This window comes from Bos grunniens, chromosome 9 (genome assembly GCF_055505025.1).
Source record: "Bos grunniens cultivar Pamir isolate PY7600 chromosome 9, Bosgru_T2T1.0, whole genome shotgun sequence".
Lineage (NCBI taxonomy): Eukaryota > Metazoa > Chordata > Mammalia > Artiodactyla > Bovidae > Bos > Bos grunniens.
In genome coordinates, this window is record NC_141173.1 from 87,066,036 (window position 1) to 87,088,054 (window position 22,019).

Below are 22,019 nucleotides of genomic sequence, written 5' to 3' on the forward strand. Positions count from 1 at the left end.
GCAGGAAGCCTAACAGTCTGCAGGGCTGCGAGGAGAGTTTAGCCTTCAAAGAACTTTCCTACTGTGCTGCGAGCCTTGTGCAAACGAAGTGTAAAGAGACAGATTCAGCAAAGCCAGTTACTAAGCAGCAAAGAGGAGTTGCTGCCTTATCTTTGAAAGCAAGTCTCCCCTGAAGTTCCCCAGCCTCTCTGATACCCAAAGTTCTCTGGGCTGGTGAACAGGTGAAGAGGACACCTGCGGATTATCCTGGATTATCCTCGGTGGCCGGAATGGGGGATGGGAGTATGTGTACCGCTTCCACAAGAGCTGTGTCTCCAACCACATTTCTAAAGTGGCTTGTCACTGCACTGTCCAGGGTATGTGCCTGTCTCCCACTTCCCTGGGGCCAAGAACATATAATTAGACATAATTAGATAACGAGGACTGGGTAGCTATTTTGGGTCATGTGTTTTACGACTTGTAGACAGCAGAGCACGGCCCCTCTGACCCCTTGATTCTCTCATGCACTTCCTTCCTCCCTTCTCTCTGCGTCACCCTTGACGTCCTCATTCATTATTCTTTCTTCCTCTTTTTAAAATTTTTGTTGGACTATAGTTGATTTACAGGGCTGTGTTAATTTCTGCTGGACAGCAAAGTGAATCAGTTACACATATACCCATTCTTTTTAGATTCTTTTCCCATGTAGGCCATGACAGAGTATTGAGTAAAATTTCCTGTGCTCTAAGTCCTTATTCAGTTCAGTTCAGTTCAGTCTCTTAGTCGTGTCCGACTCTTTGTGACCCCATGAATCGCAGCACACCAGGCCTCCCTGTCCATCACCAACTCCCAGAGTTCACCCAAAGTCATCTGCATCGAGTTGGTGATGCCATCCAGCCATCTCATCCTTTGTCGTCCCCTTCTCCTCCTGCCCCTAATCCCTCCCAGCATCAGGGTCTTTTCCAGTGAGTCAACTCTTCGCTTGAGTTGGCCAAAGTGTTGGAGTTAGGTCCTTATTAGTTATCTATTTTATGTATACAAGTGTGCATATGTCAATCCCAGTCACTCAGTTTATCCCTCCCCATAACCCATTAACCATGGATTTGTCAAACCTCATTCATTTACTCCTCTTGCTTCCAGGGCAAATCTTTACAACCAAAACAAATTGCAATGCAACAAGTTTTCATAGTTAACTCAGGATATTATAGCATTCTAATTAATACACCAACACCAGTACCTTAATTGGATCAGCAGAGCTGGGCACAGTATGGTTGACCGTATTTTATCTTGGCCTCCACTATCAAATACAAGCCCAAGAGTTTATTTTTGATTGATTGAGTTCTGAAAGAAAAGAGAAAAATGATAAACACCTTTTAGAGGACACTACATCCCAGGGAAAGTGTCGGCCTGGCTGTCAGGATCTCTGGGTGTCAGACCTTCCCGTCGACCTTAGTCTCTCTGGTGGGAAGGGGAAATCTCCATGTTCCCATCTCCAGGGGAGGGACAGTTCCCGCCCACCCCTGGTTTGTTGGGATGCTTAAAACCCCTGACGGAAAGCCCTTCAAGTTCTTGGAGAGAAGGGTATCATATGTATTCAAAGTGACATTTAAAAACATTTCTGTAGAAGCCTCAGTCTGAACCCCCAGTTTGTCTCCTGTCCAGATGCAGCCTCGTGTTCCGTTGCTCAGTTGTGTCCAACTCTGCGGCAAGAATAGAGTGGGCTGCCATGTCCTGCTTCAGGGGATCTTCCTGACCCAGGGATCGAATCCACGTCTCTTGTATCTTCCTGCATTGGCAATGGCACCCCACTCCAGCATTCTTGCCTAGAAAATCCCATGGACGGAAGAGCCTGGTGGGCTGCAGTCCCTGCGGTTGCTAAGAGTCGGATACTACGGAGCGACTTCACTTTCACTTTTCACTTTCATGCATTGGAGAGGGAAATGGCAGCCCACTCCAGTGTTCTTGCCTGGAGAATCCCAGGGACGGGGCAGCCTGGTGGGCTGCCATCTATGGGGTCGCACAGAGTGGGACACGACTGAAGCGACTTGGCAGTAGCAGCAGCAGCATTGGCAGGTGGATTCTTTACCACTGCGCCACCTGGAGGCAGCCTCACCGTGTCTCTAATGTAACACTTTCAGGTCAGGGCTCTGCTCTGGCTGATTTCTCCTCCCTCCATCCCATTGTGTTCAATTAAATACATACATATTGAGGACCCTGCACTAGGACGGGGGCTTCTACAGGGAGCAAGAAATGTTGTCCTTGGGACTTCCCTGACGGTCCAGTGGCTGAGACTCCTCGCTGCCAATGCAGGGAGCCTGGGTTCAATCCCTGGTCGGGGAACACGATCCCACATGCTACAACTAAGAGTTCCCCTGGTGGTGGTTTAGTCGCTAGGTCATGTCTGACTCTGAGACCCCATGGATTGTAGCTAGCCAGGCTGCTCTATCCATGGAATTCTCCAGGCAAGAATACTGGAGTGGGTTGCCATTTCCTTCTCCAGGGAATCTTCCTGACCCGGGGATTGAACTTGTGTCTCCTGCATTGGCAGGGGGATTCTTTACCACGGAGCCACCAGGGAAGCCCCAAGAGTTCGCATGCAGCAACTAAGACCCAGCACAACCAAATAGACAAATAAATATTAAAAATATAGAAAAGAAAAGAAATGTCCTTGCCTTCAGGGAACTGCAAGTTCTTCTTCCATTAAGGAAGGAGTGGCGTGTATGATGAGTTTAGGAGAAAGAATCACCGGGTGTTCCCAGGGGAAGTGGAGGAGCAGGAGCCCCCGCCGATGGGCCAGCTGTGGACCAACGAAGGGGAGGGGCGTTGGCAGCCCAGGGACCGGCATAAGAGAAAACTGGGCAAAGAGAAAGATGGAAAGGAACCCTGTAAATGGGAGTCTCAAGCGTGGGCGCAGCAGAAGTGGAATGGCAGTGATGAGCTGTAAGCAGGAAAAACAGAGACCAGTCTGATCAGCTGGAGTAAACTCCTGCTGCCCGTGGGCCCAGTCTCACCCTCTTCTCAGCTGGAGTAAACTCCTGCTGCCCGTGGGCTCAGTCTCACCTCTTCCCACCCCACGTGCACAAGGCCCATGGCCTCAGCTACAAGACCTCCATAAACACGCAGAGAAGGACAAATTGAACTTGAATACGCTACAGGACTGTTACTAAACATGGCAATTAAATCATCAGCCTTTCTTTTTCAAGGGAACAGTTTTCTTTCAGGAAAATTTCTTGGGTATAAACAGTGAACCATGGGCATGTAAGGAAAATCCCCAATTATACAATTAACAGAGTAAAACATCTATGTTGGGACTCATTAAGAGGGCTTTCATATGCTTTTAAAACTGAGTCCTATATTTTGAATTATAAGACATAGAGAAAATTAAGCTGCTCTTAAGGCATCTACCTTGATCGCTGCTGACAGGCATTGTTTCAAGAGAAACATTGTTTTAAGAGGTTATTAAGAGAAGAATTGATGCTGCAACCTAATATTCTTATTTGATGTTTTATTTCTAATCTTCCTTACGTTGTTGACATGCAGCAAAACACTTGTGGGGGAGCAGAATGTAAGAATGAAAGTCTAACCTTGTTCCCAACACTTTCTTTTGTACACTTATGTTCTGAACTCATGAAGTGTATGGCATTATACCAAAATGAATCTCCCCCTATTTCTTCTTTTCCAGTAAATATGGTATTCTTATCTTGGAATTTAGATACTCCGAGTGATGTAAAATGCTACCCTTCGAGTTTCTGACAATTCAATAAATTTCATTTATTCATCGTCTAGGCATCTTGTCCTGTTCCATCTTTTCCTCCCTTTTTTAGACCTAAAATAAAGGTAAAGGTGCATGCACTGTCGTGTCCGACTCTTTGCGACCCCTTGGACTGTAGCCCACCAGGCTCCTCTGTCCATGGGATTTCCCAGGCCAGAATACTGGAGTGGGTTGCCATTTCCTTCCCCAGGGGATCTTCCCAGCTCAGGGATTGAATTCAAGTCTCTGGCGTCTCCTGCATTGGCAGGCGGATTCTTTACTGCTGAGCTTCCTGGCACCTAGATGGAACAGTTTCACCATATCCATTTTTATCAGTTCAACTGTGGAAAACAATACTATCAGACCAAACTGGTTCTTTTGTAGTTGCCTCAGGGAAGACTTCCTGCCAGAGGAGATAAACACTACAATGTCAGCAGAAGCCTCAGATTGGTTTGTATTCTGAAGATTTTCGCCATTCTTGCAGTTTTTGAGCCATCTGAAAGTTCAGGCCAGACAAATGTTTTTCACCTGGTCTACCTAGAGAACTGAATCGAAATTATTTTGGCCTAAAAGATGCTATTTTGTTGTGATGTTTTAAGTACATCACTTAATATTTGTGTACTCTGGTTTCATGAGCCTGTTCGCGGTTGTCAAAGTCAACTATAGAATTAGAATTTTTGCAAAAGTTCAACTTCCCAAGACCATCTCTTCACGTATGTCTTAGATCATCAAGACTATGACAGACAATTCATCTTCCCTGCTCCTGCCCCCCACATTTCGTTTGTTTTCTAAGATTTTTGTGTGTGTGTGGTGGGGGGAAGTAATTCTTTTTCCAATCTACAGTTTCCCTTGACCCTCAACTTGGGTCTTGCAGGGAAAACACTGTGAAGGCTTGTGTCAGAGTGCAATGCTATGAAAATAGTCAAAGTGAATGGTGAGATTTTCTGACCTCAAACTACCACTTCTCTTAACCCTGTTTTTTGTCTCTTCCTTTCTCACCCATGACCCCCTCACCCTTCTTTGCATCCATTTCTCTTTCCTCGTTTGTCTCTGATGGTGGCTCCAACGCCAGCACTAACTTGAGAAAGCAAAACATGTAAAAATCAATCAACCGCTAGAGAAGCAGGCAGGGTGCATCCGAGGACACCATGTGAGTTGTGGACACGTTCTTCCCTTGAAGGGGAGGTCCTGGTTACCAGTGTGAACAAGGTCTGCTCCCTGATGGCCTCATTTAACAAAACAAATCTGATCCTGCTAATTCCATAATTCAAATGGGTTTCCACGTTTTATTTCTAAACGTTGACTCTGTTTTCATTCTCATTTGCAAAGTCATCCCTTTTAATTGTGTCCTGCAAATCTTTTGTAATGGTGACAGATGCCTCCAGCTTTGGAGAGGGCATCAGACAGAACCCATGTTAGCACTTACTGAGTGCTGTCTTTACCCACTTAAACATAGCCTGAAAGTTCGATTTTCAGAATGAGGGTGTTCTGTGAGTTTATCCTGTGTAGACAAGGCCAGGCTCATCTTCTGAAAATGGCGCTGTCCCCCTTTTCTCTTTTCCCTCCACAGTGAGTGGTCTCTCTCTGGGCCCCATGAGCCCACACATCTGGCCGGCCCATCAAGGACTTGCCCTGAGCCCACCTCACTGCCCCCCTCAAAGGGCCTTCCTCCTCCTCATCTACTTGCTTCCTGCCTCTGGTGTCGGCTTTCCTTTCCCAGCAGGAAGCTGACCTCAGGTGCCCCACCCCCACCCACTTGTCTCCACCCCTGCGACTTGCCAGAAGCTCCCGCCCCTCTTACCTCTGGACACTCAGGGAGCGCTGAGTGGCTCAGCCTCTGCTTGCATGGCATGATGGCAGGTTCTGTCATGGGCGCCAAGGACCGCAGTGTCTACTGAATGAGGTTGTGAGGTTGGAGGGAGACCCTTCCACTTGTTCCCGAAAAGGGCCTTAACTAACCACCTCCCCCTCCTCCTCCTGCAGCAGCCCCTCACCCTGCCCCCCAAACGACTACAACCTTTTCCACGATGGTCTTTCTCTCACTTCAAAGCGTCTCCTTAGTCACTCACCAACAGGGATCAAAGCCTGGGCCACTAGCCTCAGATACTCTTCATTTTTTGATGAAGGAAGGAAAGTTATGACCAACCTAGATAGCATATTCAAAAGCAGAGACATTACTTTGCCAACAAAGGTTCGTCTAGTCAAGGCTATGGTTTTTCCTGTGGTCGTGTATGGATGTGAGAGTTGGACTGTGAAGAAGGCTGAGTGCCGAAGAATTGATGCTTTTGAACTGTGGTGTTGGAGAAGACTCTTGAGAGTCCCTTGGACTGCAAGGAGATCCAACCAATCCGTTCTGAAGGAGATCAGCCCTGGGATTTCTTTGGAAGGAATGATGCTGAAGCTGAAACTCCAGTACTTTGGCCACCTCATGCGAAGAGTTGACTCATTGGAAAAGACTCTGATGCTGGGAGGGATTGGGGGCAAGAGGAGAAGGGGACAACAGAGGATGAAATGGCTGGATAGCATCACCAACTCGATGGACGTGAGTCTGAGTGAACTCCGGGAGTTGGTGATGGACAGGGAGGCCTGGCATGCTGCGATTCATGGGGTCGCAAAGAGTCGGACATGACTGAGCGACTGATCTGATCTGATCTGATCTGAACAGCCCAGGAATAACTTCTACTTTTTTTTTTGGCTGTGCTGGGTCTTCAGTACATGGGCTTTCGCTAGTTACAGAGCTTAGGCCTAGTTACTCTGTGGCACATGGGATCTTAATTCCCTGAGCAGGGATTGAACCCACATCCCCTGCATTGGAAGATGATTCTTAACCACTGGACAACCAGGGAAGTCCCAAGGACTAACCTCTACTTTTAGGTCAGAGATGAAAAAGAAGATATACTTTCAGTAGAATGGAACTTGCCAGGGGTGAGGAGGAAGCAGGGAGACGGGATTTATTGTTTAATGGGCACAGAATTTCAGTTTGGGCTGATGAGAAAGCTCTGGAGGTGGGTGATGGGTTCTGGGGATGGTTGCTCTACAGTGTAAATGTACTTAATGCCACTGAAATACACTCTTACAAGTAGTGGGAAAGGTAAATTTTGCCTGTGTATTTTACCACAACTAAAATATATATATATATATATATATATATATATACACTTTCAAAAGCTGTTTGAAGCTTTTAAAACTACTGTAGTAAGAGGACGTGCGTGCATGCTAAGTCACTTCTGTTTGTCTGACTCTTTGTGACCCTAATGGACCCTTTGGTGGACTGCCCTGCAGGGAATCCTAGGACCCAGCTTTTATGCTAATTAACATAGTCATTCTTTACAAGACCACGGAAGTACAGTTGAGGTTTTTAAAAGCACGTTGCTGTTTGAGGGTTGAATTGCATTCACCATCTGCATGCTTTGTCTTTCTAATCCCTAACCCTACTACTCTGGTTGCTCTTTATCATGGATATGAAGCCCAGTTTAATTAAGAAGAGACTGATTTATCCAGGATGCACAGCTGACTTCTGGAACTAGTTAGTTGTTCGTGCAGCTGTGTGAATGTCACCTTGTGTACGTCTGGAATCTGACAAGAGTTGTGCTGGCCTGGCTAACCCTGCTCCTGAACACTGTTTTCCAGTGTCTGGAATGGCATTCACACGCCTGGTGCCTGAAATCACACCATCAGAGTCATTCCTTCATGTGCCTCTGGATTCTTCTCTCTGAAGATTTTCTTTAAAAATTCAAACACACACACACACACAAAGAGAACAGCATTCTGTAAATTAATACACAAAATAAACAGGATCCGTGACTCATTATATCTACTTTCCTTTCCCACGTGCGTGTGTCAAGTCTCTTGAGTCGTGTCCGACTCTGCAACCCCATGGACGGTAACCCACCAGGCTCCTCTGTCCACGGGATTCTCTAGGCGAGAATACTGGAGTGGGTTGTCGTGCCGTCCTCTGGGGGATCTTCCCGATCCAGGGATTGAACCAGCATCTCTTGTATCTCTTCCATTGGTAGACGAGTTCTTAGCACTGCCAGAGCATTGTAATAGTGGCTGAAATATGAACTGAGACACAGCCACCCTGGTTTTCATGTCTTCATTGGTTGAGTGCCTACTGTGTACCACGCTGTGTCTAAGGACGTTGTTCCTGGCTTCTGGAGTCACAAGTCTGATGGGAGAGGCAGACCCGGACACGCAGTGCTGGAAAGAGCACTTGGAGCCAGAGGAGGAAGGGACCGACACGAGTATGGGAGTTCACTGGGGAGGGATGTGGCGGTGACTCTGGGCTGCGTTTTGAAAGATGAAGAGTCTGCCAGCTGGAAAGGTGGGAGCAGGGTCACGTCAGTTTGTTTTCTCTGAGCTCTTTCTGACCCCTGACAGAATGTCTGGGTGTCCTCATCAGAAGGTCATGGGGTGAGAGAAGCCTGTGGGCCCCTCAGGAGGTCCCCAGAGCTCCGAGTGTTCTCCCAGTCTCTTCAGGGTCATTGCTTCCAGGCAGTTCAAAGAGAAGGGGGAGGAATTTTTAAGACAAATTTAGCCAACCTGATCCTTTTGCCTGGGGAAGGCCTTGCTCTTAGACCAGATTTCAGTGCATTTGTCTAATCCCTTTGTGGAAGGAATTAAAATGCAACACCTAGACACTGGCTTTATTTTTATCTGAAACCCCTCGCCATCATTTGAGGACAATTATATTGATTTTTGTTGTGTTCACGTTATTGCTTACATTATTACTTGCCTCAGCTCTGGAATCTTCTTTCCACGGTTCAGAGCACAGATTCTGGAGCCAGACTGCCTGGGTTCATATCCTGGCTCAGCCACAAGTTAAGCGCTCCCTGCCTCCATTTCCCCAGTATAAATGAAGATAATTACGATTTCTACTCCACTGAGGTTTTGTGGGGGCTTCCCAGATGTCACTAGTGGTAAAAAAAAAAAAAAAAAAAAAAAAAACCAACCTGCCCATGCAGGAGACATAAGAGATGCGATCCCTGGGTCAGGTCAGGAAGACCCCCTTGGAGGAGGGCACAGCAACCTACTCTGGTATTCTTGCCTGGAGAACCCCATGGACAGAAGAGCCTGGTGGGCTACAGTCCATAAGGTCACAAAGAACTGGACACAACCGAAGTGACTTAGCATGCACACATGAGGTGTTATGAGGCTTCAGTGAGTTGGTTACAAAATATTTACAGCAAGGTGAACAGGGAGCATTTAATACATCTTGGCTGTTATTCTCCACTTCCTACAGAGCCCCTAACCTGAGACTGTTCTAATTAGAATGTAGAATAAGTACCATATCCTCCAGTGAGGCATTCAGAATTTACCAGGCAGTCAAAACATTCCATGAGGGTCAGTGGGTCTGTTCCAGACGCTGGTAATAGATACAAAACCCAGTTCAGTGTGGCCCCTCCCTGGGGACCTCTAGCCTTGTGAGAAAACGAGACCGTATCTATACCTTCACGGTGACAATTCCTGCATTTTGCACAGTGCTGACTCCTGAACAGTCTTCACAGCCTCTCAGTAACTTCTTGGAATATCCTGCAGGATAATAAGTGTCTCCACCAGGAAACACTGCCTGCTGGTTTGATTGTTCACTGGTACCTGTGCAGTGGCTTCCCTGGTGGCGCAGTGGTAAAGAATCCGCCTGCCAGTGCAGGAGATGCTGGTTCAATCCCTGGGTCAGGAAGATCCCCTGGAGGAGGAAATGGCAACCCATTCCAGTATTCTTGCCTGGAGAATCCCATGGACAGAGGACCCTGGTGGGCTGCAGTTCATGGGGTTGCAAAGAGCTGGACACAACTTAGCGACTGAGCAGATGGGGTCCTCTGGTGATGATGTGTTTACCTAGAGGGGAACCAGTGTGTACGTGGGCTTGATTTTCCTCCAGAAAGGATGGTTTGTAACCCGCTCCATGTTTGTGTGCATCTTAGGTTTGGAGGAGACCAGCCTGTCTACATCAACATCATCAGAGATCCTGTCAACCGGTTTTTATCTAACTATTTTTTCCGTCGGTTTGGAGACTGGCGAGGAGAACAGAATCACATGATTCGCACCCCCAGCATGAGGCAGGAGGAGCGCTACCTGGTGAGTCCTGTCGCCTCAGATATGTAGCACCCCCCGCCCAGGGCCATCTGGTCCTTGGGCTCCATGGGATGAGGGTACCGCTTCAGAAAGCAAGTTTTTACCAGTGAAAAATTAACTTTCCAGATCATTCAGATCCAAACAAACATTTTCTCAAATGACTTTCTAATCTTGTTTTCCTCAGTTTTTCTTTAGTGTTGATTTCAGGTCCTGGAGAAAAAACAGTCTTTCCCAGGGAATCCTGACCAGCACTTTTGTTTTGGTGCATTCGGGGATTTCTCTTAAAAGGTCCCAGAGTGCTTACTCACACCTCATCCCATTCAATTCCCATGACAACCCCATGAGGGAGGGGTACTTTGAGATGAGGACCCTAAGATTCCAAAAGAATGTGAACACAGCCGTGACTGACTGTTTCCAGGCCCTCTTACTCCGAGTCCAAGGTTCCTTCCACCACGGCACACAAGAATCAGGCATCTCAGTGAAATTTGTTGGCCTTTCCAGACCTTATTTTGGGACCCTCAACGTCACAGGGATGTTGATTTTGATCCCAAGAGTTGCTTCCACAGCCTGGAGTTGGTAATGGAGGAAAATAGTGCACCTTACTGTCAGCTCCAGAATAAAAGATGCGTTTCCCACTAGTTTGTGACCTGGATTGACAAACGCTTGCTGAGGGCTTAGAGCCTGGTGTTAAAGAGGCTGAAACCCTGGCCTCTGTGTCTGCAGGAGCCTGTTGGGTTCAGCCAGACCATCCTGGGCTCTCAGGCCCAGAAGAGAGAGAAGAATGTATGGAGGGCTCAGTGCAAATCTGCCTCTACTGCTGGCACGCAGCACAGAGGCCATGCCCACCACTGCTGTGCACAGAAGCATCCGTCAGCTAAAGAAGAGTAGTGTTACAGTTCCAGCACAAGTTCTCTTTCCTCATGTGATTTTAAAAAGCATAACTGCATGCGTTTGGAGGATGGAGCATTTTTCAACAATATCATTTTCATGTCTTAAAATCCACAGTTAGAGTTGAGAAAATTGAGATGCACAGAAGTATCTTATCCAGTGCTGCACAGCTAGTTACAGATGGGCCAAGACTAGAAACAAGGGCTTTCTACTGGCCATTCAGCATTTGTTCAACTGCCTAATGCTTCAGGGGAGTATTCTGATGATATATTTTTAAAGTGCCTTTTACTTTTTTTCTCTTTCCATTATGATGGCAAAAACTCTTATCTTTTCCTTTATATGTTATGAATATGGCTCTGTATTTTTTTTTATGACAAGCACATATTTTTTTAATGACAAGTACATATTCAGAGTGTAGAACCACTTACTAGAAGAATAATGTCTTTATTGTTTGTATTGGACCCGATTAGCCTGTTGTGTTTTTTGAAAACATAGAGCATATTCCATGTAATCAAAATATCTTGCAAAGTTTCTGTTCAAAGTTTCAGTTCAATCTGATACTAGTGAGAACCAAGTTACAGCAGAGGATGCCAAAAAACCAAAGATTTGGAAACAAGTTTTATGAATCCTACTCTTCAAATATTAATGTAGGTGATAAGTAAATTGATAGTCTACCAGAAGGTGAAAAGTGATCAGGGAAAGTGAACGGGCAGTCCCAGAAATCCGTCATGTGGGCAGGGGGTGGTGGCGGGCAGGGGACCGGCTGCGATGTTAATAAGCAGATCAGGGAAGGCATTGGATCCGACATATCAGCAATGATTAGAATGAGAGATAGAGTTGATCACGCAGTTGGCTGGGAGAACGCCGCCCCAAGTAGAGAGGGGAACTGGAGCGAAGGCCTGAAGTGGACACTTGGGCCTGTCGTTCAGAAACCAGCAGGGAAAGGGGGTGGCTGGTATAGAGTGAGGGGTGGGGGCAGGGAGGTGAACTTACAGAGGTAAGTCTCGGAGACCACGCACCATATAAGGCCCTGTGAGTTGCTGTGATAACTTTGAATTGAGAAATAAAATGAATAGCCCCCAATTAGACACACCGTTTTTTTTTTTTTGAAGTATAGTTGATTTACAATGTTGGGTTAATTTCTGCTGTATAGCAAAGTGATTCATTACACACACATGTATATACATTTTTTTGATACTCTTTTCCCCTGTGGTTTATCATTGGATACTGAATATAGTTCTCTGTGCTATACAGTAGGACCTTGTTTATCCTCTCTCTATATAATAGCTTGCATCCGCTAACCTCCCATTCCATCCTCCCCCACCTCCTTCCCTTTTGGCAACTACCAGTTTGTTCTCTACGTCTGTGAGTCTGTTTCTCTTTCACAGATAGGTTCATTTGTGTCAAATTTTAAATAACACATAAGTGGTTATCATATGGCATTTGTCTTTCTCTTTCTGACTTCACTTAGTTTGATAATTTCTAGTTCTATCCATGTTGCAGCAAATGGCATTATTTCATTCTTTTTATGGCTGATTCGGAGAAGGCAATGGCAGCCCACTCCAGTGCTCTTGCCTGGAAAATCCCATGGATGGAGGAGCCTGGTGGGCTGTAGTCCATGGGGTCGCTAGGAGTCGGCCACAACTGAGCGACTTCACTTTCACTTTTGACTTTGATGCATTGGAGAAGGAAATGGCAACTCACTCCAGTGTTCTTGCCTGGAGAATCCCAGGGACGGTGGGCTGCCATCTATGGGGTCGCACAGAGTCGGACACGGCTGAAGCGACTTAGCAGCAGCAGCAGCAGTATTCTACTGTCTAGATGTACCACATCTTCTTTATCCATTTCTCTGTCGATGGACATTCAGGTTGTATCCATGTTTCGGCTGTTGTGAATAGTGCTGCTATGAACGTAGGGGTGCATGGATCTTTTTGGATTAGAGTTTTGTCTGGATATATGCTCAGGAGTGGGATTGCTGAATCGTACGGTAATACTATTTTTAGTTTTCTGAGGAACCTCCATGGTGTTTGCCACTGTGGATGCACTAACTTACCAACCAACGCTCCCACCAACAGTAGAACGGTTCCCTTTTCTCCAACACCCTCTCCAGCATTTGTGATTTGTAGACTTTTTAATGATGGCCATTCTGACTAATGTGACGTAGTACCTCACTGTAGTTTTGATTTGCAATTCTCTAATAATTAGCGATTCCTTAGTGGGTCAGTCAGTAAAGAATCCACCTGCAATGCAGGAGACCTTGTTTTGACCCCTGGGTTGGGAAGATTTCTTGGAGAAGGAAATGGCAACCCTCTCCAGTGTTCTTTCCTGGGAAATCCCATGGACAGAGGAGCCTGGTGGGCTGTAGTCCATGGGATCACAAAGAGTCGGACTCAACTTAGCGTCTAAACCACCACTCACAATAATTATTAATGTTGTGCATCTTATCATGTGCCTATTGGCCTTTTGTATTTCTTCTGTGGAGAAATGTGTATTTAGGTCTTCTGCTCATTTTTCAATTTGGTTGTTTGTTTTTCTGTTGTTGAGTTGTATGAGGTGTTTGTATATTTTGGAGATTAAGCCCTGTCACAAACTGTACACATCTTAATCAGTGATTCTTCCTCCTGAATATCCTCTAGAAAGCTGAGCCTCCCTCCCAGCAGGTGATACATCATCTCACAAGCCCACAGACACCCTCAGCAATTCTCTCCCTTTTTTCTGGGAGTCCAGACTCCTCCTTCCTGCTCTAGACTTATATCTGTCTGAAACCTTGGTTCTTGTTCTGAAGTCTCACAAGCCTCCCCACACTCAAAGTTTCCAGGGGATTTGATTGAAAATAGGGTCTGTGGAGGAGAGAGAGAGAGAGAGAGAGAAAGAGACCTTAAAGTTGTGCAGTGAACAACCTACCCAACTGTACATGGATGTTCCAATATTCTTCAGTGCTCCCACCAACTGCTGGCTGGCTATGTCATTTCTCTGGGTGGTATAATGTCTTCACATTTGTCCTTTCATCCCAACATCCAGCAAGGTCTTTGAGAACAAGATAAGATCAGAGTTCCATTTCTGTCCCTGGAATTCAGAAGAGTGGCTGAATTAGTTGTTGTTGTTCAGTTGCTAAGTTGTGTCTGACTCTTTGTGACCCCATGGACTGCAGCACACCAGGCTTCCCTGTCTGTCATTATCTCCTGAAGTTTGCTCAAACTTATGTCCATTGACTCAATGATGCCATCCAACCATGTCATCCCCTGTTGCCCCCTTCTCCCCCTGCCTTCAATGTTTCCCAGCATCAGGATCTTTTCCAGTGAGTCAGCTCTTTATATCAGGTGGCCAAAGTATTGGAACTTCAGCTTTTTTTTAAAGCCCGTAAAATGTTGAAAGCTGGTAATGGAGACAAGTCTTGCATTTTTGGAGAGCCTTTATGGTATGAGAGATTCCTGGGAAATTCCCTGCCTGGGATTCTACCCTCAGAGATTCGCAGGGGCCCCCATTCCACACGTAAATCACCGTATCCTGAGAAGGGCCCATGTCAGATGAGCCTGGCTCATTCCTTGGCCGGGCCCCAGCAGGAGAGCCCTGGACTCCCCGAGAACAGCAGAGGGAGAACTGGGGAGCAAAGAGCAAGGAGGGCGCCAAAGACATGTGACTCCTTCAGATCCAGCTCCAGTCTGACCCCATTAGGAGACTGTTCTCTTGTTCAAAGGATGGTTTGTTTATTTGGAAGAAGCCAGTGTATTGCCTTTTTTTTTTTAATAGCTGAAACTTTTTATTCCCTCTCCTCGATCCCATTAGACCCTTGGAATAAAACTGCCCCCTTTCAGAGCCTGTCCTCATTTTGGCAAGCCTGGGTGGTCAGTTGTTTCACTCAAAGGACGGTGTTGTTTGTGTCTCACTGGGGTGCAGGGCAGCTGTGAGGAGACCGGGTCCCCTCAGTGAGGCCCTGCCTGGGGGTGAGGGCCCAAGAAGGGAGTCAGGCGAGCCGAAGTGGGCAGGCAGGGCAACCACCCCAAGCAGCGTGTCGCTGCTCACACACAGAGTCATGGGCGCTGGCCCGAGACGGGTCCACTGGTGTCCCCACTTGATTCCAGACCCCAGTGCTCCAAAGCCCTTTGCTTTATCCAGTTGCCAAAAATAAGGCAGTTCTGCTCCTGGCTGTGGGCCTTGCAGAGCTGCTTAGCATTCAGCTGGGAGAGGGCGGGGTTTGGGGGCTGAAATATTATCATCTGTGATGCCAGGTGGTTGGGAAGAAACTGGAAATAAGCACAGGGACCATAGGGTTCCTGAAGGTCAGTTATGAGGAGCCTCTCTTCCCTTGGATGCAGGGACGGGGCCTAGGTCTAGTGATGGGTTAGGGGTCCAGCCTAGTGTAGAAGCCAGGCCTCCTGACTCCATACCTGTCTGGTTGGCTCACTTGGACCTTATGTTTTACTTCCTGGATGGTAAAAAGAGAAGAGGAGTGGGCCAAGTTCCATGGTTTTTGAGCAAAATCATTTCATCTGATGCATCTTTACAAAGACATAACTGTTATAACAATTTTTTTTCAAATACTCAAGCATCTTAGAGCTATTTTCCATATTTTCTGAAAACAGATTTTTCTAAAAGCTTCTACTTCTCTCCAAAAACTCTTCACTTATTTATCAGAAAATGATTTTACAATAAATTATTGCTAGAATGGGTACAAATTCAGCGTATAGCAGCCATGCTATGAAAAGGCAGTTCTCTGGGGCTCGTTTCCCTCTGTCCAGAGCCAGGCACTCGGCTCAGCACTGCAGAGGTGGCTGCATCCTTTCTTGGTTTTAGGCTCGGGAGGTGGGGCGGGTGGATCTGGGTCCAGGCACACGTGGACACGCGCCAGGGCTTAAGACTTTTGTCCGGCGGGAGTCCAGGCTGCTTTATTTCCAGGGCAAGGAAATACCTGGCACCCAGAATGCAGTTAAAGAGAATGAATGTCTGCTAATGAAGAGCAACTGTTGTGATTTACAAGCGAGGGAGAGCGTCTTGTTCCCTAGAAGCCACTCCCTTCTCCAGTCCCCAGATTTCCCTGAAAACAGCTGCCATTTCCACTCTGTCAGTTATACGTGTGTGATTTTTTTTTTTTTGGCTTGTTGTTTCCCTAAAACCTGGCCTATGAAAGGTTCATGGTGAACACTTCTGCAGAGATACCACTTGGCATTTTCAGACAACAACAACAAAAATGTCCAATTGAACTCTTTACCCAGATTTCCTGCAACTTCACCAGATGACCCTTCCCTAGGTGATCCGCCATTTGTAGAGCAGAAAGAGAGGGAAAGGCATTTTCCCAGGGAGAGAACTGCCTCTGTGATGCTGTTTATTCGTCTTGGCTGTAAAGCGTGGAAAGTAATGCATGTTTAAAAGAAAAGATGTGTAATTTACAGCTTCTTAATTCATAAAGAATTCAGTGAATCATGTTGGATTCTGGAGAAGCCTGATCACAGGCCAGCATCAGCAAAGGTTTTCAGAAAGCTATGCGTTTTAATCCGCTTGAAAGCTTTGGACTCTGAGCACCCTTAGCTTTGGAAGTGTATCTATGAAATACTTGATTCTGGAAATTTCCACTCAGTCCTGACTGGCTGAGGCTGTCCTGGGAATGAAACCTCAGGCTGTCCCTTCATCTCTCAAGCATCATTCTTCTTAAAGGAAGAAAACGAATAAGGGATTTGGATCATCTGCTTTTTACGTATTTCAGTAAATATCTGTATTTTCCAAAGCTTCGAAGGTAAGAAAGTCATGCTCTTTGTCTCCATCTAGTTTAGATTTGGCCAATGACTACAGGCTGAGTAAGCGGCCCAGGACATGGTGTACTTAGCTTCTGTTCTCTGCTGCCCCAGCTGGGTGACAAGCCAATGGATTTAGCCTCCACGAACATTACTCTTCTCATCTGCACAATGGGAACATATTACCTTGTCTGTTTCACAGGCTTCTCAAGAAAATAAACTGAACATTCTACACAGAAGTGTCCTGAGAGCTAAAACTTTCCAAAACATATTTTGGAATTAATGCTTTCATACCCCTGGCTCTGTCAGTGGCTCCTGGAGACCACTCATTTCCTATAAATCAGGGCGAATGGGGGTGTTTATCTCCTCTGGGGAGCCAGCGGCTACTGCTGCTCTCCTGTGGCTCAGGGTACCCTGGGCCGTGTCCTGAACCATCAGGTCCTCTTCTGCTGAGCCTCTCAGATGGCCCCACTAGACCCCTTCTCCTGGGAATCTGTTTCTAAGGAAACTGCTTCTCTGTGTTCCCAACAGCTGGAGATGTGTTTTGATCCCAGCCTGCTGGCACCCATTTGTCCCACGTTTATTTACTTGGAAATCTAAGCTGGTGTAGGCAAGTGCTTGTAAAGTCCCCAAAGTGGTTCGTTCTCACCCTGGAGGGTGGGGAGGAGAGGTGTGCAGGGCCACAGGCTCTGCCACACTGAGCCACACAGAGGACGAAGGTGCTACCCCAGAGAGAGATGTCTCTGACATCTCCAGAGGTGTGTTGAAAGCAGGGATCGCAAGTGTTTAGAGAACCAAAGACGAGCTCTGTGGTTTAGCAATACCTGGAGCATCCCTGAGACTCAACCCATCACCTGTTTCTTGGAAGAGGACCACAGTTTAAAGACCAAAGATGCCTTTAGAGAATGAGAATAGCACAGATCTGACCAGCAGCAAGACGATGGGATCTCAGTCTGTACCCACAGGACATGGATTCTCTCAGCCACCCAAATGAACAAGGAAATGAGTCTTCCTCTCAAGCCTCTGAAAAGGAATCAGCTTTTCCAACACCATGAGGTTAGCCCAGTGGGACCTGTGTCCAGACTTCTGACCTACAGAACTGGAAGATCAGAAATGTTGGTTCACATTTCTCCCCCTTCTTTTCCTATCTCATTTCTCTAACCCAGCTGAGAAGGGTTCTCCACTTTTAAGGACTTTTGTGAATCCATTGGGCTCATCCAGACAGTCTAGAATCTTCTCCACATCTCAAGGACTGTAACCTTAATCACATCTGCAGAATCATTTTTTGCTGTGTAAGGTGCCATATTCACAGGTCCCAGGGATTAAGGTGTGGACATCTTTGGGGTCTATTATTCTGCCCACCACAGTGTCACTGTGACTGTGGGGACTGAGGAAACTGTGGAGGGGTTGTGAGCATGACAGGCATTTTGAAACTTGGCTTGTCCCGGCCACTGGTGGGACATCTGCTCTCCACTGTGGCATGCTGCCATGCAGTGACACCAAGCTAGGGCTTCCCTGTCTCTGGTCTGCAGAACCAAGGGGCCAATCATACATTTTATTTTTACTTCTCCTAGTGACTCATCCATCCATCCCTCCACTCATTCATCATTCATTCATTAATGATTTAGTGCTTTCTGTGTGACAAGAATAATAATCAGAACTGGAAATAAAATGCTGAGCAAAAACAGACCCCATGTCTGTCCTCATAGAGCTCAAAGTCCTATAAGGGAGGCAGGTATTAACTCCCAAACCACACAAATTCATGTGAAATGTAAATGGCTCACATTCTCACAACACAGAGAACTGTGCCACTGTCTGGGCATAGCTGGCAAGTCTAGAGGTCAGAGGAGTGATGGTTGAACTAAGATGTGAAGGGAAAGAGAAGAAGGAGGAACATCTGGACATGGGGAACAGCACATGCAAAGGTCCTGCGGCAGAAGGGAACAAAGTGAGCACAGGGGAAGAACCAGGGAGGCCAGAGCAGGGTGAACTGAGGGAGAAAGGAAAGAGCTGAATCCTGCAGTGTGGGCAGGCAGAGGTTGGACCCCACAGAACTTCCCAGGGCCTGTTCAAGAGGACTGGGGAGACTCTAAAGGATTTAAAGCAGGCCTGGGGGGGGTGAGGGTCGGGAAGCATGGGATCCTAAGATTTACATTTCGGAAAAAAAATGACGTTAACTTCAATATACAGTGTACAGAAGGGCTCCAGTTAATGTGAGGTTGCTGCAGTGATCAAGTGGGAGATAAACAGTCAAGGAGCAAGTATTTACAGAGCGAGAACCATGCATAAGGAGCAGCTCTAGGGTAGGGGCAGGGATGGTGATAGGGGAGCATTTACAGTGGGGAGCACCTCACTGTCCTTCCATTTACTGACTGCCTGGTTGGCAACAGAAAACCCAAACTTGACGAACTGTCATTGGCTAGGGCATGATTAATTAGCAAAAGAATGCTACAGACAATTCAGCCTGAGAATTCAGGAGGGGAAAGAAATCAGTGAGCTGGGCTCACTGGGGGAAGCTTCCTAGACAAGGTGGGAGCTCAGATCTGGGGACAGATTCAGATTCAGGCAGGGGTAAGGGTCAGGAGGACTGCAGGAGCAGAGCGTTTGTGCCAAAGCCCGAGAGCCTGAGGCTTGTGCTGTGGTCAGCCGCCCAACTTGGCTGGAGCAGCGGTTTCGAGTTTAGGGTTTAGCTTTGGGACTGAGAAGTGATTCACCAGATGTCCCTGAGGAGGCTGCCAAATCAAGTTTGCCTGACCTGCTTGCTCAATGGAAGCTCCCATCAGGAGCACCAAACCCGAGCTACCAGAGCACAGCCAGGTGCATCCCGCTGGCCACCTGTCAGCTGAGCTCATCTGCTCCAGACCCCCGCCCCTCACTGAGTCAGCCACCAGCTGCAGCTGCCCCCTCACTGGGGGCTCAGGCCTGCACCCCTGCTGGGACGAGTGGCTTAGATTTATGAAGGTGGTGGCTTTCAGCCTGACGGCTCACTGGAATCATCTGGGAGACTTTTAAAACTCCTGTTGCCTGGGTCCCACACCCAGAGATTCTGGTTTAATCGGTCAAGGGTGCAGGCTGGGCTCTGGGATTTTTCAAAAGCCCCGGAAGTGATGTAACATGTAGCTAAGGCTGAAAAATAATTACTGAGAAATAAGTGCACATCCATTCTTGGCTGTATTAGCAGAAGTTAGTTTTACTGGCAGATGCACCTCCTGAATATTTTTTAGAAGCTTACTTTCTGTATCCGTTGCATTTAGAAAAAGCTCTATTTACCTTCCCCTCGGGAATTTTTTTATTTGTTGGACTTTTAATTGGTATGTGCAAATATATGACTCTAAAGGAGTTTGATGGCATAGTGTTAGATATGTTGTATTTATGTATACTCTGTATGGGTCTTAAGTCAGGCTTTCTTTTAAATTGAACTAATTAACATTTATTATATAGAAACCAAAGAATATATTATACTATACATTTAAGATCTCACTTCAGGAAGCATGCTTTAGACAAGAAAACAGAGAATAAGTTCTTTGATGAACAAAGTATTTTAACATGAGAACATCTATTTGTTTGGTCAGTGGAGTCATTTGGAATCCATTACCATTTTTCTAAAGAGATATGTGTCACTCTTCATATGCAGGCCAGTTTGCATATTTTAACATAAATATACATGTTAAATTTAAAGATGTGGGTGAATAGGGCTACACTTTAAATGCAGTCAGGAAATGTTCTTTAAAATACTGTTCTTTAAAATGCAGCCAGGGAGCTTGCTACTCAAAGAAGTTATGGGGTGAAGGTTTATATAAAGTGAAGAACTAATGACAGTTTATCAGTGTTGGAATTTTGAATTTCATACCCTAATACTTGTTTTTCAGAACCTGGCACACCTTTGTAGTTGTCCTCAATTTGCTTTGCCAAATTGTAATATTTTTTCCTACCAAACTGTTTTACATACACAGCATAAATTCCCCAAAGGCAGAATGACCTCTAAATGTGTTCTTAAAAATATTTTGCAAAATGTGAAGACAGACAGGAAAAGTAAGTGTAAAACATCTAAGAGACTTATTGGAATCTCAGCTTGAATTCTAATTGCAAGTACTTATGAAAATGTCAATATTAACATGAAATAGCTGGCAGTTTTTCTAAAAAATGTAAATTGAATTAGTGTGTAATTGGAGAAACGCTTGCTTCACTCAGGGTCTCTCAAAAGAAGTCTTAAAATCTGTTAGCTGCAGCAGCCTTGCCCTCTAATGGCTGGAAATTGAAGGACAAGGAGAAATATTTGTGACTGCAAGGAGGGCAGAAGCTAAGCAGAGGGAATGGCAGACTATATGGCACCATGTCGGAAGACTCCTCCCGAAGCGAGGGACACGGTGTAGACGTCAGGACCAGCATAGACTTAAAAAGAAACAACTCAGTGGGTGCTGAGGGAAGGGAAGACAAAAGCATGCTAAGTGCCTTGGAGCTTCTGGGCCATCTTCAGTAGAAATGGTTCTATAGATGCCTGATGTCCTGAAATGCAACTCAGAGGTTAAACTCACCTCATAATATTAAAACATTGAGAAGCCTGAAAAAGTTATAGAATAAATAGTCAAGCCTGGAAATTGCGATAGTCTTGGCTTAATAAGTTTTGCAGAGCACACTTAACAATCCACTTTAGTTCCCTTTTATGATTGACTAATCAGTGTCTCAGGCAGGGTAGAAATGACATCAGTATGTGTGGTTTGTCAGGAGTAGAATAGGGAGTTTGATTTTATCCCACGTGACATTTCCATTATCTAGGAAGACGGCCAGGAATGAATGAGCCAGGTGGGGGATCCACTGGCTGTAATGTCATGCGACCTCTAGGCACAGACCACTTTTTCTCTGACCCTAAATCCATGCAGATATTCCTGAATAAATGAAAGAATTTAAACCAAATCCTGCTTGATTTGAAGACAGAGCTTTTTAAAAAGTGGCTCCAACTCCGTGTTTCAAATTACAAGGAAAAAATACTATGGAATTGTATCAACATTCAGCTAGATGTTTCTATACTCATTTTTTTTTTTTTGCACTGTAGAGGAAGGTTATACCACTATGACTTTTTAATGATACCGCTGCCCCTTCACCACTCTGCAGAGTTTTAAACACTCACTGCTAGTTTTTAAAGTAAACTAACCTCTTGGATGAGACTTGTTAAGAAAACCAGCAGATGTATAAAAGAAATTATCAAGTTCAATAAGAGGTGGTGGAAACTTTGTTGACAATGAAATCTCACTATGATTATAGCATTCCATATATGACCCACTACTAATGAGTAGAAAGCTGTGAGATTAAGAAAAGTGATCTAAACAGAAGCAATAGGGAGTTCCCTGGTGGCCTCGTGGTTAGGATGTCTGGACTTTCACTACCATGATGCAGGTTCAGACCCTGCTTGGGGAACTGAGATACCTCAAGCCACCTGGTGTGGCCAAAAAAAATGCCAAAACAAAACATAAGATTAGCCTCAGTCAACCCTAATTACTGCTAATCTTTATTTCTCCAGGAAATTATTACTCGGTGTGAATTATATTTATTTTTTACTGGCTAATATAAAAAGTGCATATTACTTGCTAATATATATTGCT

The 22,019-nt window shown here is 45.8% G+C and overlaps 1 protein-coding gene across 3 annotated transcripts in view; it reads left to right on the plus strand.

Moving 5' to 3' along the window:
* The window catches only part of UST (uronyl 2-sulfotransferase), a 317,213-nt gene that overhangs the window by 214,508 nt on the left and 80,686 nt on the right, over positions 1-22,019 (plus strand). For all 3 annotated transcript variants that reach the window (XM_086318226.1, XM_086318225.1, XM_086318224.1), the window contains one exon: positions 9,652-9,805. In XM_086318226.1, the coding sequence (XP_086174352.1) occupies positions 9,652-9,805 (154 nt within the window). The remainder of the gene's footprint in view (positions 1-9,651; positions 9,806-22,019) is intronic.